Consider the following 20,768-nt stretch of genomic DNA (forward strand, 5'->3'; position numbering starts at 1 on the left):
GTACAAAAGAGTGATATTCAGCCAAAACAGTGGGCTCGATGAGATGACCAAGTCGTTCACACCTATTGTAACGAGTTTTATAGTGTTAATGAATCCAAGCCCAATATAATATATAAAATATCTAAAGCCGTGAGCGGTGATTCCTGACGCGTAGATCGTTCAGTTTTGCATCTGGTATTAAGTGTTCTCCCAGATGCCTCGACCTACTTTGCACAAGTGCCGGACACTCTCCCGGGATGTGTATAGAGGTTCCGATTCCACAGAAGGGTTCTGGCCCGTATAAAGGCGTCCCTGCTCCCTTCTTGGCTACTTCATCCCCTGCCTCGTGGCCTTCCAACCCAGCATGGCCTGGAAGCCAAAGTATCCAGACCTTGTTGGACGAGCCGAATGTATTCAGTCTCTCAAGGCATTCCCATACCAGTTTAGAGTTCACCTGGTTGGACCTAAGTGCCTTGATCGCTGCTTGGCTATCGGTGAGAAGAGCTATGTTCTGCCCCCTGTAGTTCCTTTGCAGATTGGCGTATATTTCCGCCTATGGCGTACATTTCCGCCTGGAATATGCTAGTGTACCTGCCCATTGGCCCAAAGTACATTTTCCTTGGACCAATGACACCGGCACCCGCTCCCTCTACTGTGAGGGATTCGTCAGTGTACCAAGTAATCAGTTGCTAGTTTAAGCCGTATGTCGCAGCCACGCTCTCCCAGTTTGCCTTGTTACTCGAACGTGTTTTAAACTTCTTATCGAAGTGAAACCTCGTTGTCATGTTATCCCTTGGTATCAGTAATTCGGGATACCGCCTAGAAAGAATATCAATCTTCCTTCGATTTAGGCAGCTCCCAGCCTCACTCATACTACCGGCTATTCTGAATATTGATCTCCTTGCCTGCTGTATGTGCAGATGGAGAGGGGTTAATCCCAGAAGGACCTCCAGGGATGCCGTTGGGCATGTCCTCATTGCCCCACTGATACACACGCAAGCCATAATTCCCTGGCTTGTGTGCTGAGTTCGGTTTTTTCTGTCCAGATTACCGCTCCATAGGTAATCATTGGCCTTACTATTGCAGTATATATCCAAAGTAGTATCTTCGGGCTGAAACCCCATTTTTTTCCTGCTATGGATCTGCAAGTCATCAGAGCCCTCGTGGCTTTTCGACAAGTGTTTCCGAAATGTGTCTTCCAGAGTAATTTTTGGTCTAGCGTAATTCCCAAATATTTGACCTCTGTTTCTCGTTTCACCTCCATATCATGCAATGTTATGGCTTTCAGGTGATCAAGCGTACGCCTCCTAGTGAATGGTACTATGGTGGTTTTGGTTGGGTTGATCCGCAGTTCCATCTTCCTGCACCAGGCACTAGTAACCCTTAGTCCAGTTTGGATTCTATCACATAGGGTATCTTCATATTTGCCCCTACAGATTAATACAATGTCGTCCGCGTAACCCTGGACCTGTATTCCAGTACTTGTTAACACGTCCAGGAGTTCATCCACTACCATACTGCACATCAGCGGCGATAGTACCCCACCCCGTGGACAGCCTTGAGTGGTGTTCATGATAATAGAATATGTACCTGTCGGTACCTCTATTTGTCTGCTTTCTAGCATTTTGCCCATCCAGAATGCCAGGGTGTTTCCCACTCCCTTGCGGCTCAGGCCATCTTGTATCTCTGTGTGCGATGTGTTGTCGAATGCTCCTTCGATATCCAAAAACGCACACAGTGCAATTTCTTTTGTTTCTTTGGCATCCCGTAGTACCTCTGTCAGCTGATACACAGCAGTTTCAGTTGACCGTCCTGCTCGGTAAGCGTGCTGACAGTGATGTAGGGGATTACACTTTAGAAGGTTAGTTCTAATATAGTTGTCTAGGACCTTCTCCACCAAATTAGTCTGAAAGATTTAGGGTGAAAAGGATCCTTTTTACCCGCTTTCGGAATAAAGACCACTATTGCCCGTCTGCATGCCTTTGGTATGTATCCCAGTGCTATGCTCCCCCTTGCCATCCTCAGAAGAGACGCTAAGATAATTCCTAGGCCTCTCTGGATAAGTGCGGGGAAAATGCCATCTACTCCGGGAAATTTCAGTGGTTTAAAAGTTCCCACTACCCATCTTAGCCTAGCTTCTGAGCATATCTCTTTTGCTAGTTTCCAGCTCTCCTTCCTTCCCCGTTTATTCGTTGTTGGGGTGTCAGACAGGCTATTGTCGCCTGCCACCGTGGGGTACCTTTATGTAGGTTTGTATTATAATGTTGGATGCCCCAAGGCAAGAAGCCATGTAGACGTCCGTAGCCACTACATTCTATGTACATATGTAGAATAATTGTTCCTACTCATAGGACCACCCAAACGTGCGAAACGATCCAAATTAAAGTGGAAACACACAACGCAAGAATATGGCCAAAATGAAAAGCAAATCAGGCGCCACTTTCACACCTCATTGACGGGTTTATAAAGTTAATTAGTTTTAAGAGTTGAACTCAAATTTATCATTTATAGCTGATCAATATTTGTTTGCTCCGAGGACTTGATGAAACAAGTGGCTCATCTTTCTCCAAAAAATAATCGTGATAGAAATTAATTAGGGGTCATTCGAATGCAAATGTAGTACTGAGTTGAGTATAAATATGTTTGACTGTGAATACGTGAAGCTAACACCTTCATTGGCTGAAGGTATTCAAGTACTGATTCAAGTACTATGTGTTTTACTAATTGGAAGCAGCACTTCAATGTTATTATGTTTCATTTACGATTATGAACATGCATGCGTCCCTATAAAAAATAGATTTAGCTTTTCGAAAAGCGCTAGTTTTTTCCACACATAATAACTACTTAACTAAAGTAAATGGATGGGAATTATCAGAGGTTAGAACTAATTTTGCAATTGAGACTTTGAAAGGGCAATGAGTAAGTATTTTAAATCCATTCTCTCCACGAGTTAAGAAATTTGATCAAAAAATCTCTAGACTAAATATCTTTAAGCTTAGTTATTTTTTACAAAGAACCTACAGTGTGGATATTTTAGCTGAAACTCATTTTGTGGAATGTAAAATTAACATACAATGGAAGAATGAAAGAGTAGACCTATTTAAATTTGGGAAATTTGACGGTTGTTTTATTATCTATTTGGCACGGGAATTTTGTTGTTCGTATAGTAGATAGGAGAGGAATAAACAAGGATGTGTTTATACAGGCGCAATCCAAAAGACACCATTGTAAAAAGTTTGCTATATATATATGTAAGACCCTCGTCATTGAGACACCTAGCAACTTAAGTCATTTTGTATTCACCCCACAAACAAATAACACAATGCTGTTTATCCTAGTTTGTGATTAAGTGAACCAAAATTGATCTGCACTCATGATAGGATTAACTAAGTATTAAAAATAAATCTCTGATTACCATATTAACATCGTAAAACCAAACCACCCTAACACTCATTGGAAAGGCCCGATATCATTTGGATATTCCGGACTCTTTACGTTAGACCATTTTGAATTAACCGGAAGTAACTATCAAGTCTATCTATTTATTGTCAATCAAATTTTGCCTGGGCTAAACTTTATCAAAATTAAACTATCTCTGATATATACATGCTTCCTACTCAAGTCTTTTGCTCTATATATGCACATAACAGACGTGCCATACATATATCATACCGACACTCCACATTCCCTCAGGTTACAAACTAACAACTAATTTTACATAATGAATAACCTTGAATTGTCTAGTGAAAAATGTGTAGTGTGTATTGTACGTATATCCAAAGCTGAGCCGATTATAATAACTTAAGTAGAGTAACTAGATTCATTTTTAATTTCAGATGCATGATTGGACGTTTTGTGTGGAATAAATAGTACTGAATTAACATTAGCTAATTTAGGAGTTCAATTCACGTGTGCGGACTACAAGCAATTGAATTGAAGATTATTGAACTTGGAGAATTTTGATGTAAACTTTTTAATATATTGGCGTATGCAGATTTAGATAAAGTTATTTGATTAGGCATGACTTGGACGATTTTCAGATATCTTTAGAGTTTGAGTTATTGAAATGGATTTGAAGGAAGTTATAACACCTTATTTCTCATGTAGTCGAGATAGTAAATGGTATCCTTAAAGGTCTTAACTATTTGCACTTTGAATTAAGAGCGTCATTGGGATCGACTTAGCAAAAATAACTTTATTTATGGTTTTGAACAACTTTTTATTTGTATCCATTGTTCTGGAACTCTGTTTAGATGGCACTTCTTTGAATATCCATTATAATGAGCTGGGATTATCTTAAAAATATCAGAATTTAAGAGAAAAATTAATAGAATTGGAATTCGTGGAATAGTTCCATTCTTCCGTTGGAATTTAATTCCGGAGATGAATGAATTTTGTGCTTTATAGCAATCAACTGACTGACATTTTCGTGGTGTTATGTAATCTGATGTAAAATTTCTATCTGCTCTTGAAAATGTTCATTATTTAGCAATTCTATTTTTTCAATTTTTGCGTGATACTCTCGACTGACACATTTGTGTTTTGTCAGTAAACATGGTTCTCCATTTTGCGCATAGCCTTTCGATATTTTAGCTTTCAGACAGTATGTTCGGATATGTTCATACATTTTGAGTCCAGGGTCGTCTACACTTTCTTATCACTATTTATAGTGTGATTACTTCCTTTATCGATTCCTGCAATGTTGGTCATGGCAATTTGTACAGGTTCTCTGCTACCTAATATTTTATTATAGTAAGTAGGGCATCCCTTAGGGCAGAATTAAATTAACCTTTGATAGTGAGATAGGTTGAGAGTATTCTGATGAAAGTATTGTATCATGTAATGGTATTCAATTTCCAGAGAAGACTTACTATATGTATGTAGATGGATCCCAAAAAGGGTCGAATATTTTGTAGTTAAGTCTGATAGGTATGATACTTTCGACGATAGTAACTCTATCATGTTATTTATATTACATGTTTGTCCCAAGACCAGATAAAGTACGAGAATTTGTGGCAACGTACTTTGTTCTATCCTCAGTGAAATATAAATAACTTCCTGAAATCAGGGGAAGAGATATATAAAGTATAATATGAGTTACTCTATTAGGCTAAATTCTACCTGATCTCGCTGGGTGACAAGTCACGCGCAGATCACCCAAGAAAACGCGGTTACTGTCGCTACAAAAGTGACCATGCCATCGGGCTTTTCGATCACAGTACTTTAAAGATCTTCTATTAATCCGTGCTTCTAGCAGCTTTTATATATGTGATGAAATTTATTGATGTTAAGTTGACGCTCCGCCCTGAATTTTCAAATAATGATCACCTTTATTAATTCAGGGTCACTGGTTTTAGATATTTGAATATTTGATTTGTTTGAGCTCTTCAGCTTCCTTTTAGCCTTGTTTAGATAATTTTACTTCGAAGGCTCGGGAAAAATTGTCATAATTATTTCTTGAGCCTTATTTTAGTTGTTTAAGTCAATAAGAGCCAGTTTTTAGTTTCAAATTATATAAAATTTTACTTTGGTGCACATTCTCAATTGAGGCAAAGGGGCATGGAAATAGTTTGTATGTAAACAGAATATTGTCTGCTGCTTGATATTCAATAGAATTCCCTTACAGAGTCCATTTTTATACTATGCTTCTTATGGTAATGCTTACAGCCTCAAAGTTTACCTAATTAGGAAACGATAAGCTATTACTTTTCAATATCACCTTGAGAGAGTATTCCTGGATACTCAACCCCTAAATTCTGGTCCAGTTTTCTTTTTTAACCGATCATTTGCAGAGTACGACTAATCTCCCGCTAAGGGCATTTGACGCAGAGCAGTAGAGGAGGAGTGTGAGCGTTTCAGGAAGTTGTGGAGGGAGCTGAAGCGCATTTCAGGTAAACGTGAGCGACGGCGCGTAGGTGTAGTTGATGCGCTCTATCCAACCAAGTGGTGAATGACAATCATATAGATATATATATATATATATTGTTTTTAGCAACTTTACTTACTGTACATATCTGTGGTTTCACTTTTTGCTAGGCAATGAGCTAACTGTGAGCAATCGAACGATTTATTTTTTTTCCTTTCCATTGAATTCTCTGGTGTGACTGTGAACGCATATTGCGGTTTCTTTTATACTGGGTCCACTCTGCCACAGGTTCAATTATAATATGGCAAATACACATGATTTTTTTATAGAATAATATTGAGAGGCAGAACTGCTAAGGGTCTCAGTTAAATTCTCGAATTAGTTAATGTTACCACATCTATGTGCCGAAGGCTCTTCTATTGGGCTATGTTTAGATGCCGGGAGACATGCATTCGTCAACTATCGAATGTTAGATAGTACTCTACCTTAAGATAATTAATGCACATCCGTTATATATTTTAGAAGTGTCGGCGAATGTGCGGTCCGAAAACAGTAGGTTATGAAATTGTGAGGTTTTGAAAATTGGCCAAATCTGGTACCAAATCTCTTTTCTAGAATTCTGGGTAGGGGTGATAAGAGTTTCCCGAAATTTTGTTAGGCGCTGCGTGCATTTATTATTCTTGAAGGAATGACTTTAGCCATCCATTTCCTTTTTGGTATATACCCTTATCTCACTATATAGAGTAGATCTTTTTTTCCGGAAGACGATGAAAATGCGTACCTTCAAGGTTAAAGATCATCTGAGCTCTTCTAAGTGTCCTTTGTTACCTCTTTATTACTGATAAATTTTCATTTGTTTGTTATAAATTTCTAGTTATCGTTTCTCCTTTGACAGAAACAAGGTAAAGATACTGAATATTTTTAGAATACGGAAATTTAGATAATTTTCATAATTTCATGTTATAGATTTTGGCATGGATAGCCTGATATACCAACGCTATTTTTATATTTGTTCAAAATAAAACTTTTTTAAAATCGGTTTACCGCTTATTTGCTGCACGCTTTTCTTTCGGAAGTGGAGGTAATTATTGGTATGAAACAGGCCATGGAAATTTGGAAATCTTACCCATGCAGTGAATGGAGTGATTTGGTGCTCAGGTAATGAGTTGTTCCGAATGCTAGCGAAAAGAGAGTGTAAACAATTTTTCCGAATATGGCAGTATCAGGTATCCAAAAATAGATCTTGATTAGTACTTTTTGAAATATATCGATAGTGAAAGCGAGGAGTGAGTGTTAAAAAAATACTGGCATGAAACGAGACAGGACTTATTTTTAGTATCTATTCGATCAGAGAATAGGGAAAAATTACAATTATACCACTTTACCACATTAATTGTAGGCTTCAAAATATATTCTGTTCTGCTATTTCTCTTCTTCTTATCTTGGCACGGCTTCAGTTGTCATCGGTGTCAAATTTCAAATCGTTAGTAAAGTATGTTTGTTAACTTTTGCATTTAAACAAACACTCTGTGACTTATAAGTCAAAAAAGTCAGCAGAAGAGCACGTCGATGACGAAGAGCGATCTAGTGTGTTCGATATCTACCGATGAGAAGCATCTTGAAAACATCAAGGATTTGGAGCTGCGAATCTTCTTTTAGACATCTTTAACATTTCATTTAGGTCTGTTCAATCGGTGAGATGAGACCAATAAAATCATGTCAAATCGAGTCGAAAATCAAGGTAACCTTGATCATTTTCATTGAGTATCGCGATATTTTCCACTATAAATTTCTTTTGTCTGGTCAATAAGGAGCGTTGTTTATGCGTTATTTTTCACACAGCGACAAGTCGACTTTTTCACCCAACCTTTCCATTCACGTTGTTTCTCAGCAACCCTGTTCACATGATTTTAAAAACTACTTGGTGGTCATCGCTTTAATTCGACCATAGAAAACGGCGTCCACGCCAATTCTAGAGGAAAACAGAAGAAAGACAACTTTTTCTTTGGATTTATAATAGCAAGACTCCGGTAACATTACACCCATTGATCAAACAGGAAAAGGATACCGATAATTTAGTTCGTCTGGCGGCTGGTGGTACGGACGAGAATTTAACAACTCGAATGACCGATACATCATATTATATTACCTCAAATTGCCTGCAGAAATATGGCAATTAGCAGGATTTTGGATACAGATACACAAGCATGACGAGGGAGAGGTGGAAAGGGGTGAATTCTCCCTGGCGCAAAGTTTTCTCTGGGGTCCGGATCAGAAATATCAGTGAAAAAGATATAATAGTCAGATTTGCATAATTTTTATTACAGTCCTGTAAATTTTTCACCAGGAGCCTTGTTTTCCCTCATAATTTCCTCATGGGCTTTTATCTCTACGGCCCCGAGGCAGCAAGAAATACTCAATTTTTACAGAATGTAATGTAGAGAAACGAATGAACATTATCTTTTAAGAATATCGTCAGCGACGATGAATAAAAATGCAAAATAGTAAATTTTAGATTTCGCTGGGCCAAGTAAAAAGGAGCGCCGAAAAGTCCCATTTAGACGAGGGAATATGGTGGTAGGATAGAAGTGGAATTACCCATGGCAGTATCATTTCAAATGACATTGGAGTGTAAATGGTGTGATGTTTTCCAGTCAACGATCATCACTTCAACATCAACAGTGGTATCTCCCCAGCTGGATTCTCTTCGGATTGTACTTTAGATGAAAAGGCTACGCAATACTGTATGTCCATTTCTCAGGCGTCCAGTTGACGAATCTATCGCAAATAAAGGATGAGAACTGCTTTTTCACTTGCAACTGCTATCTTACCCAAACTTTCTTGTACATGTGTTACCAAATATGCTACTAAGCAGCTAGCTCATTTCAAAATTGTGAAATTACCAAAATTTATGGACATTTGGCTGAGCTAGGTTACGTGATTTATTTCTTAAGCTTAATGTCTTTGCCTTTTGGATCGTCATTCTTTCAAACACTGACTGTGTTATCGGAATCGATGGAAGAAATACTGATTCAAATGGTATTCAATCATTCATTTATTTTATGTTTTTTCTCCATTGTAATAGTAGTAGAGAGTCCTGGCTTTTGATTGGGTTCATTGGTTTTCTAATGTTGCGTTATTAACCAATTTTACTCTTGGCAACTTGGGCATCGCCAAAAAAAGCTCTCATCGAAAGAAAATAGGCCTCCAGTATTATTGACGTTCACACATTGCGAGGAGTTACGAGGAGTTACGAGGACCAATTTGTGATTTGGCCCACTTTTTAGTCAAGTCAACATACTGATCTTCCGTTTGTGACGCTGCTGTGTAGTAAGTTAAGTGTCATGATAGTGAAAGTAAAGCACAATCTGGTTGTACGGATACCCTATACTTCACTAAGGGGCAAAAGCGAATAGAAAAACACATGAAAACTTCCAACAAGCAGCAAATAAAATTACTAGGAGAAGAAAAAAGAAATACACATGTATAAAGATAAATTAAAAGGTTTTGACGACAGATTAGCAAGCAATAAAACAAGATGAAGCGAAGCGTTTAAGATGTGGATTTTATTCCAAAACCACAATTTTACTCTATATTGGAGCTAATAAATATCTCATATACCTATGATGAATCTTCATTAGAATCTTTAACCATAAAAAAATCAAAGCTGCTATTAGATGTCCGAAAAAGAACAATAAAGCGCCAAACATTCAAAGGGCCGTCTATATAGTGATACAGCATTTCAGGGATCAAAATAAAATACCGAAGTGATGGTGCCAATGGTTCACCCTATGCTAGCCTCTGCCGTTATCTAGAGACCGCGAAGGTAAGGGGAAGTACATGTGCCAATAAAAGACAAAACCCACAGCATGCAATGTGGCTAAAATCAATAAAGATGGGGGACTGCAATCTCGAAATCAGTCGAAAGTTGCAGGAAATTTACACAGTAAAGTCAACTTTGAGCTACTGTAACTTTGTTACCAATAGTATGATTTTGATCAAACTTGGAAATAATATGCTTCATATTATATTTTATACTACTACCAACTTTTATAACTCTGGGATAAACTTAAGCGGGGTTTTACTCATTTTCCCCAAAAATATGGTAATATACTATTATTAACTTAATTTGAATAGATATCGATATGGAGAGTATTTTGAGGACTGGGCACCATATAGAGGCAGCTTCATGATTTTTCAAATTTTTCGGTTGTGTAGTTTTTGAGAATGGGTCCATTAAATAAATCATCACTTTTGACTCCTCCCACTCCCCGCCTTTCCAATAAATCTCAAAACTAAGACTGGTTTCGAAAAGTACTAATCGAGACCTTTCATTTGATTTTGCAAACAAAACCTTAAAAAAGACTCTTAACAGACAAATATGCCATGTATATAGATATAGGTACATACAATGTATTGTACTAGCCGAAACAGTCCTTCGTCTTACATATCATTTACTGCATAAGAATAAGAAAGACCAACGTTTATAAGAATACTGATTATTGTAAGACCTAAAAGATGTTCTTTGTTCAATAATAATAATTATCTTTGGCGCAACAATCCAATTAGACCAGGGCCTTAAAGTGTGTTAGAGCACTTCATTCAAGACCATAACGGCACACTACAGTACACTGTAGGAGGTAATGTGGTCAGCATTGCGCTCACCCAAGATTATAATCCTAATTTGACTCAGGTATTCGTTCACAGCTGAGTCGACTAGTATCCGACGTCATATCACGATACAATTCCCACTGCCACCAGTGACATTTGAATCGCGACCTTCCGTACGACAGCTTTGTGCTCTAACCACTCAGCTATCCGGACACTTTGTTCAATGCCTTTCCAAAAAACAGGGCTAGGGTAGTAACGCCTTTTGTAAGGTAGCTTTTCAACTTTGCAAGGACCTGGTCTTAATTATGGTAATGAAATTTTTACCTTTTTTCTGTAGTGTCTGTGTTACAACTCAAATATCAGGGGACATACAAACCAAGAATGCTAAAACTAATCTAGATCCTGCATATGGCCCTAAAATTTTCCCATCTTCCCAACAAATGTGAAAACTAAGACCGGCTTCTGAAAGTACTAGCCGAGACCTTTCATTTGATACCCCACATATTTGGTGAAAAAAAAAAGATTTGCACCCCCATTTTGTATGTATGGGGAGCCCTTGAATTCGACGTAAAAGCATGTGACTCATTGTATGAGTGAGCGTTCACAATTATCACCTTTTCACCAAATTTAGTGTCAATCGCTATAACCGAAATAACTGTCTCCGAAAAAAATGCGGGTGACGGACAGACAAACATTAAACCCGATTTCAATAAGGCTTTGTTTTATACAAAACCTTAACAAACGCTCCGTGGAATTCATCGCCATACGCCCCTAACATCATCAATCCACTATAAAGGAGCGAATCAGTAGCAGATGTGATTTTCTCTCTAGGGCAATTGATAGAAAAACGGTAGCAGCTTTATCTTGTTCATCATATTTCCTTAATTGGAAAATAATTTCAATGATATCATTAACAATGATAGGCCTCTGTTTTGGCTTCAATTAAAGAATATGTGACCACGAATTCCACTATATTTTCATCAATTTCAAGGAGCGCATTAGACAAAACTGTACACGGCCATGAGTGTACAGGCAAAAGAAATAAGACTGACTAGGAAAAATCTCACTAATATGTGAGGTCGGATAAAAACAGCAGCGGTCACTTTCCAGAACTTTAACTATCCACAATGGTCTAAGACAAGGGGATGTCCTATCATTCATACCTTTTAAAGGTGATCCGTAATGTTGTTGTAAATGCGGTAGGAACTATCCTCATCAAGTCAAACCACCTGCTGGCTTATGCTGACGATATTGACATAATAGGGAGAACACCCTGAAATGCACAAACTGCCTTCGGCCGAGAAAGTGGAAATCGGCGCGAGATCCTTCGGTCTTTCGTTGATAATTTTTCCCATTTAGGGTTGAAAATTACAAGCGATAAGAGTTATTACGACCAAAATCGCGCACGGTTGTTGGCAGTCAATGTAAACTGTTTCGACTTACAAAAGCTGTTCCGTTCGAAATGTCTTACCATCTTTCTTATTTTACAAGCTAATCATATTGTTAGTCCTTATATATTTCTTGAAGGCTTGAGTTCCTAGCTGGAATAATTGCGAACTCTATCCACTATAAAGGGATGGACGATTTCGTAGCTTTTGTAAAGAAATTTATGAGCTGTGTTACGAGCATCTGATCGTGAATAAAGTTTGGCCCAGATCTAGCCTAGAAAGCCTATAAGGGCAATATTTATAGAAGGAGAAGACATTTCATTCCCTACTTCAAATAGATCGATCGTGTAGGTCAGGAAGCGTGATAGTTGTTAGCAATACCGAATTGGTGGACTTCGACGGAAAGCCGGAATGTCTGCAGTTTTTTTACTAAAACAGCCCTAGCCCGGATACTGGTTGTTGCGCCGATAAAGATGATAATGATTTGTAAATGGTTTTTACAAAATAGTACACAGTTCAATTTTCACATGGAAGTGTCTCTCCCCGAAATATCTTCATAGAAGAAAACATAAGACCTTTCAAACCTAAAGTCTCCACTCTCGAGATACCACTTGAGGTTGTTACAATTAATCCTGATAACATGCTATGCATGTTTCCTGTTCACTCTCTTATCGTACATAGGGTAATGTTCAGCAAATCTCGATCGTCAATCACTAGTAATGAATAAGATTGTTCCATATTTCAGTAGAAGCCAATGAGGAATGATTATCCATCATAAAGTTCTACTTTCCACGTTAAATTAGCTACAAAAGTAAATAAATTGCATCATGAGAAATGTTTTCATACTATCTATCTTCAAAATCGTGATGATTACAGGAATGGTTTGATATCTTTCAAATTGGGAACAAAGTTATTATGTTTGTAAATTAATCGTAAACCACAAAGCTATACCACATAAGAGTCTCGAGACCGTGCAGCGCATATTACTATTTCGTATGCATATTATAAAATCATCCGGAAATTGTGAGATTGAAATAAAAAAAGGAGCAAAAATATGGAAATATCTTTAGATGAAGTTATTTAAATAAATTCGGAATTCATTCATTCAACTGTTGAAAGAGCCAATTAGTTTATGGATTTCTTCTATTTTTATCTTTTCGTTGGGTGTAAGCTGCAACTTTCAGAAGATTCACGGATTTTCATAATGATTAATTTTCATCATGGCGGGGGCTGGGTACAACTGCTTTCCACTTCAGCGAACTAGCCCATCAAACTTGTATCTAAGTTTTGATCAATATTCAATGAATGAACTAAAGTACCAACGTCCTCTAAAATAAACGACCATTACCGCAATCTAAGTGAACCTTTTCATTGAAAAGGTGTCCAAGATTAGATGATTAATGATCCCTTTTACTTTCACAAGGTGACAACTTTGCACTTTGCTGATCTTACCGCTCCCACATGATTTATCTCAGTGAAAGTGAAAATTTTCGTGCGCTGTTGATAAATCTTGTATTATCTATGGTGGAATATTAGCCAAAGATCAACTCGTGATGTATCCACACATAATTTATGATTGGATCGCTATTAAAAAGTTAATGAATTATTGACGGGAAATGTAGATAGGTGCGCTCAGGGCACATAGAAAACCATAAAACAGGAAAGATGTTTTATGGGGCATTTAATATTGGATAGTAATTATGTGAGATTATGAAGGGAACTGTGAATTTCATCTGCTTAAATGGTTTCATCTGAATTGTGCACGTTTGCTTACAGTTAATAAAAGGAGAGTTGGAAACTAATGAACTTTCCAAAGAGGGTTCGTGAACCCACATTGGGCGCGTTTTACCGCTCATGTTACTAGTGTGCATTCCTTCTTGAGCTAATTAAATTTCAACGATGAATTACTTTCACGTTTGTATTATGGTGCAACTGATGTGAACACTAATAAACTTGACATAGAGGAGTCATAACAACACCGCATAAATTCATCCGAATGACAAGTAATATATCTTTTCCGCGATTCGAGAATGTATTGGCTCAATTAACCTACATCTTCTATAGTGACAGATGGCTCGTTCAATAACCATCATTCTCACAACAGAAGAATTGCATACGGAAACTATATCTCATCATATTATTCATCTAACTGTGCAAGAAATCAAATGTTGGACTTAGTGCGATGCCGATGTCGTTCAAGAGGAAGACCATCGATGATGATCTTTAAGAGATACTTGGAGATTTCAACATGCGGTTCGTATATTTCTTCTGAATATAGTCAGAATATATGCACTGGATTGTGCAAGATACTTTATGTAGCTGTAGGATAATATTATAGATATGATTCAAAGAGAGAAGGATTTATGTATGCACGTACGTACATTTGTATATACAGTAGTGGTACTTTTGATTAAACGTGAAAATTGCAAGAGCCGCGGCTATCACAAATCATGCAAATACGAAAATGATGATGATCATCTGGGATTCAAGTCACGTCACGATTTTAATCTCTCATAGTGAACATTGCTTGGCTTTTATGGGTAGATTGTGTTAATTACAATACAAGCATTACTAACTGTCCTTAGAGTCTTTTGACGTATTCCCTTTTTTAACACTTAAGTGTTGATGCCATTTCAATTTCATTACCATACTTCGTGGTAGTCTGAAAGTGATGCACGTCTACTGTTTTTGTAAAAAAAGATTGTTTCAATAGAGTAGCTTAAGGAGTTGAGAGTAATTATGAAATTTAAAGGCATGTTTCATAGCAGGACATGGGGAGAACTAATGGTTCTAAATAACATATTGTGACCTGGATTGGTGAGAATTCCAAAATCGTATACTCAATAAGTGGAACATTTCTGGAACTCTCATTCTCATTTTCTGTGGATGTACTAAGATTCCTCTATAGTACTTCAGGAGGAAAAATAAAAAGGAATAAAGGCTTTGCAGGTTGATAACTCCCCATGTTGTGAATGCAAACTATTGGCATCTTCTTACTAATTCAAACAACGTTCACAAAATTGCTCCCTCACAGGAGGCATTCTGCATTCTCATACTAACGTCGCGATTCAAACTTCGTAAAGAACAATGAAGCCCAAGACATAATTTACTTAATGAAGGTAAGAAAATGAAAATCACAACAAAACCATAAACATAATTTCCATTTTCAATACATTCAGCAGAAACTAAGAGGCCATTAAAACTATTACCACGTACACCAAAGGTACAAGACCACTCTGCTGTTACTCACATGCATGAGAAAAAGCAACACCAATCTAACAGAGTTATGTCTGTATATATGTAAATCTATGTACGAAAAGACATGAAAATTAAAATTCACCTTTGCATCCATTCTGAGTAATCGAAGTTGCGCTGCCAAATCAATTTAAAATGCAAAACCTGTAAGTTGGGCCTGGGCGCTGCGTTGATTCTTTATCGAACTATTAATTTGTTCAAGCTGAGTTGAGTACTCTCGAACCACCTTGGCGTAAACTTTATTAGTTGATTCAGAAAACACGGCTCCGGTCACTATTTCGGAATTTGTATTGTAAAATCAATTACGACCGTTAAAATGGTTGGTTTGGCACTTGTTAATGATGCGTAACGTTTTCCTTTCCTCACATCAGCCGAAGAACAGTTACTATGGTCTTTTCTATCGGAATTTAATTGGATTTTACGTTCACGATTCCACCTACGCACGATTAGCGATAAAACTCACAACTGATCTATTTATTGTAGTTAATCTTTGAGTGGATTTGAATGGACCGTAAAGTGCCGCGAAACCTTAACAATTCAACTGGTGGTGGTTGTGATCTCTGCTCTATGACTCAGCTGCGAGCTAAGACAAACTAACTGACTTCCAGAGCCCGACAACAAAATTGTTGTGAGTGGTGGACGATTACGAATGATTGAACTAGCTCGTGGGCCTCTACCTTTTATACCTTTCCTTTTGGATTTGTGGATTTGTGGGATTTTATGCGGTGCAGTATGACTTGGTTAGTTGTTGCTTTGTGAGATTTTCCAATGGACTTGTTGCTTTTGCTTTTTCCGTTTATTTACTTTTTTTCTGTTTCTTTTTCGCTATCTTTATGCTATTATTTCTTGATTTGCATATGGTGAATTGCTGCCGCCAACACCAACAACCGTACAAATTGCAAACATATTTACCGATCCATATACTCAGCAGGTAAAAGATATTTGGGTGCATGGTATCTATGCAACTGCATGTAAAATTTGTAAAAAGTCATCTACATATTCGCGGAGCTGGAAGTGAGTTAGGAATGGATATAGATTTATTGGCTGATATTAATGACGACAGATATAATTTAATGCAATTGTTGTTTATTGAAGCCCACAGGACATGTCAATATTGGAATTCTGGGGGCCAAATTTCTAGGAACTAAACCGAAGGCTCTATGAATAAAAATTCGAGGAATTACTGATACAAGTTATGATAGCTTCGGGTTAAAGGATAGCATGTGACACCGGGATTTTGCAGATTTGGCATTCAAGCCTGGGTAATGTATTAGGCCTCATCACAGACTTTTTTTTTCAAGAGGTAGAAATCTTCAAAAGGTTAACCTCAGGATTCACGATCTCAGAGAGTGTGGGATTTTTACCCATTAAAACCACCCTTTGTTAAGCTGAGGTTTCCCCAACCAGCAACTTCCTTTGCATATTTAGGTTTCGTTTATATTAGGAGAGGACCCTACCCCTGAACTTTGGTTGGCTTCGCTGAGGAACTGGCTGTTCCTTGGCAGCTTATATATTTAGGCATCCTTTATGTTAGCAAGTCGTTTGGCTTTACTCTTTTCAGTCGTCTCATTATATTGGCGATATCAGTCAATTTTTGGACTTCGTTATTCTCATGTGATCGTAGTCGGTGGCTATGTTGAATTGCTTGGTCTTTGATGACTTGTCTAATCAACTGTACTTTCAGGTTCCTATGCAGATCCTTATTACGAAAGAATCAGGGAGCGTCTACTATGTTAAGTACTTTATTTTGGAACGTATGACCTTGAGGTTTGATTCTTTGGCACAGTCCTAGAGGTGGATGCCGTGCGTCCATATGGGCCTTAGGATCTGCTTATAAATTAGCAGCTTGTTGTCAAGCCAGCTGAGAAGTCCTCCCCAAAACCAGTACATCTGCCTGTATCTGGCATTTAGCTCGTTCTTCTTTCTTAGGATGTGTCTTTTCCAGCTGAGCTTAGCATCGAGTGTCATATCTAAATATTTAACCTCACTCACTGTGATACATCTTGTCCGTTTATAATGATTTAAGCTATAATCTCTTTTTTGTGTATGTACGTTGATTTGCTATCGTTTAATTTTATTTTTCATTTTTCGGTCATGTTGTCAATAGCTGTTTGTAATTTTATTTTTGCTTCTTCAGTAGTTTTACCCGTGGTAAGGATAGTAGTGTTGTCCGCAAATGTCGCGATTTTGGCTTCTTCACAGCAAGATATATCATTGGTATACAAAAAACAGTGTTGGGCCCAAGATACTGCCTTGCGGTACACCAGCTGCAATTTTTTGTCAGTTCAGAGTAAGTTTCTTCGTATTTCACTCTAAATAGGCGCTCGGATACATATAATTTTAAGATATCAAAAATTCATCCGGGAGGTCCCTACGCAACATACCATGGTGCCACACCTTATCAAACGCCTGGGCGACATCAAGAAAAATGGCTGACACACCTGCTTTTATTCAATTGCATTTTCTATTGGATACGTGATCCTGAGCACCTATTGCATTGTGGTATACTTTTCGTGGAAATCGAATTGATGAGGTAGTGTTAGATTTCGATCCACAATGATTTCCTTCAGTCCTTTCAAATGGCTTAGCTGTAGTTAGGAGAAGTGATACTGGTCGATACGATTCTACTTGGCTCCCTGATTTGAGGACCATAATAACTTTGAACACTTCCCATTGTCGAGGGACGTATTTTAATCTGAAAGCTGCATTAATTATTTGTAATAATTTGACTAGACCCTTTCCTGGAAATTCGTTTAGTATTCCCCCTGAAATAAGTACATAGTGGGGAGCTTTACTAGAAGGCACATTTATTTTAATTTCTGTCCTCAGCTCATTCAGTTTTACACCGCGTATTGAGTTCTGACTGGCGTTAAGCATGTTGCTTGTGTATCTAGGGGCTGCAAGGTATCTTCTAGATGCTTTGAGAACAGATCCGCTTTATTCTGTGCAGAATGAACCCATTGCCCGTTTTCCTGTTTAATAGGTAGAATTTGTTGTCTGGGTCTTTTTAAATCTTTTGCAGCCTTCCACAGAAAGTAGTCTGTGTCTTTTTGTGCTGTATGATTTGAGACATATCTGCTGAAGGACTCGTTTCTATATTTGTTATCAGAAAATTTAGGGTTTTTCCTTTCTGTTGTGCGATTTCTGTGATCTCTACTTTTCTTTGCAATTAGTTCACTAGCCTCTGCAGACTAGTATGTATATTTTTTATTCAGTCCATGATGAGCAGGCTTGCTTTTCCAAGCCGCCTGTTTTATTTTCATTGTTAGCAGATCGATTTTATACAAACATTTTCTTGGATATGCTTTTTGAATACTACCCCGTGTAGTCAGTCTGGAAGGATAATCTTTCTTCTCAGTTTTTCTCTGACCAGCATCATAACATTCGAGTGATCGGACATTATATTTTCATTATTCACAACATGGATATATTCGTCCGAGATCCCCTTAGTTACGAAGAAATCAATGACATCGGGCGCTACGTCAGTGGGCCAGTATATAGGCCTACCGCTGTAGTGGAAATCGCAATTTTGTGCTCTTCCTGCTTTAAATAATGCTCTACCTCTGGATTTTATTAACCTAGATCCCCAGAATCAATTTTTTGCATTAAAGTTACCTCCTAAAATGAAGCAGTTTCCCATGAACTATAATAGAAGAGACACTAGAACACTGGATCGAGGTAGACAATATATTGAGGAGATCTTCACAACTTTGTTAAATAGTTAGTACATCAATTGTCACACGCTACATTTTTTCATCTTCAGTTTTCTGTTCTTCGTTGTGCTCTTTAACGAAAATTGTGGATCCCCCTCTGGCTTGTCAACTGTCTTGCATCATATGAGCAAAAACCACGGATTTTAGCGTTCGTGGGCCTCGTGAGGTGGCTTTTGCGAAAAGGCATATGTTTATCTTTTCAGTATTAAGAAAGATTTTCAACTCTTGCAGGTGCTGTTGCAGTCCATTTGTATTCCATCTTCGGGACATTTGTCATTTGCTTTTTTTTGTTACATTTCTGTCTCCTTGCGTTATACTGGCTGCCGGACGGAAGGCCGCGGCTCAAACCTCACTGGTGGCAGTGGAATTTATATCGTGATTTGACGTCACTGTGAATGAGTATCGGAGTCAAGTTAGGGTAATAATCTCCGGCGAGCGCAATGCTGACCATATTGTCTCCTGTAGGGTGCTGTAATCCTGTAGTGTACCGTTACCGTCTTAAATGAAGTGCTCTAATACACTTGAAGACCCTGATCCAATTGGATTGTCGTGCCAAAGGTTATTATTATAATTACCTTATACTGCTTAAGTTTGCCAAAAATTAGTTTATTTAATATTTGCTGTTCGGCAAGTCTTCTATTTAAAATCTTAAGGCAATCTAAAAAAGTTTTGAGTATTTGATTACCATCATCATTTTTTTTTTTTTTGGTTAGTGCATCCTGCGTTTTGCGTGCGTTAGTTTATCGGTTTTCAGGAGCAACCAACTTTGACGGTAGCAGTCTTTTACGTTTTAGCTTCTGTAATTCTTTCGCTATTTCACAGCTATTGACTGGATGTTGGTCCTTATAATTTACACATTTTGCGGGGGAAGCTCAGTTGATTGGACACTTTGAAGATTTATGATCACCAGCGCATTTCACATAGCTTGGATTTCGATTACAATGCCTTTGTGCTTGATTGACTGACTTTTCTCAGTGCTTTTATGTATTCTGACCTCCATATTAAGGACAGTTCTTAAGGTGTGAATTTTGTTTGGGTCTTCAATATTGTCGCATGTAAGCATGAACAGTGCTTATTGATTATTGTTGTTTCCCTTTCTATTGATTAGGTTCTTAGCAAGAAAAATTGCGAACTCTTTGCCGCGTTCGAGAGATGATGATGATCTAGCCTGTAAAGTCTGTAAGGGAAATATCTATGGTAGAAAAACAAGACGAGGCAGACCCTGTCTGAAATAGAGCGATGGCGTAGGTCAGGATGCCAGACAGCTTTTAGGGATATCGAATTGGTGGACCTCGGTGCAAAACCGGGATGTCTGGAGTTTCTTATTAAGGTAGACCTAGACCGCATACCGGTTGTTGCGTCGTTGATGATGATTTTCGCAACACTACTAGTTGGTTTTATACTTTTAGGTTTTCCTTCGTTTGGTGTTAGTGATATTTTTTTTGTTATTCGAGTTACATTTTTGATCGATGGTGGTGATCTTGGAACTTAGAACTCCCCTTAAAAGGGTCGATGAAATGTAATAAAATGTTCCATCGACTGTCGATAGAATATCTGCGGAGCGTGTTTGGCAATCATGCTTCATGAGTTCCTAAACAAACTGTGACTTTGGTTGCAATAGTTTCCTATGTGGGGCATATCTCGTCAACTCCCTCCAGGATTTTCAAAGAAGCACTGTACTATGCCAAGTAGTCGAGCCACTCGACGGTCATTTTGGAATAGCGTCATCGTTTCATAATGTATATCCTATCCGCTGCCACGTTTGTCTTCTCAGCAATACGTCTCCAAATAATAGCACAGAGAGAAAACTGGCGTGAAATAGTTTCAACTTGATGAAGGCGTTGATAGTGCATTACTAATTTTTTACAAAATAGTTAATTGGTCGGATGCAAAATGCAAATTGATCAACACCTTGGATGTTCTGCCAATTAGAGCAAATAGGACAAGTGTGACGAT

The 20,768-nt window shown here is 37.9% G+C and overlaps 1 protein-coding gene across 1 annotated transcript in view; it reads right to left on the reverse strand.

Moving 5' to 3' along the window:
* The window catches only part of LOC119652422 (trithorax group protein osa), a 23,259-nt gene extending 7,499 nt beyond the window's left edge, over nucleotides 1-15,760 (reverse strand). Inside the window, exon 1 of the mRNA XM_038056545.1 lies at nucleotides 15,185-15,760. Coding sequence (XP_037912473.1) covers nucleotides 15,185-15,196 — 12 coding nt within the window. The 5' untranslated portion in view covers nucleotides 15,197-15,760. The remainder of the gene's footprint in view (nucleotides 1-15,184) is intronic.
* Between the last annotated feature and the right edge of the window lie 5,008 nt (nucleotides 15,761-20,768).

This window comes from Hermetia illucens, chromosome 3 (assembly GCF_905115235.1).
Source record: "Hermetia illucens chromosome 3, iHerIll2.2.curated.20191125, whole genome shotgun sequence".
Taxonomy (NCBI): domain Eukaryota; kingdom Metazoa; phylum Arthropoda; class Insecta; order Diptera; family Stratiomyidae; genus Hermetia; species Hermetia illucens.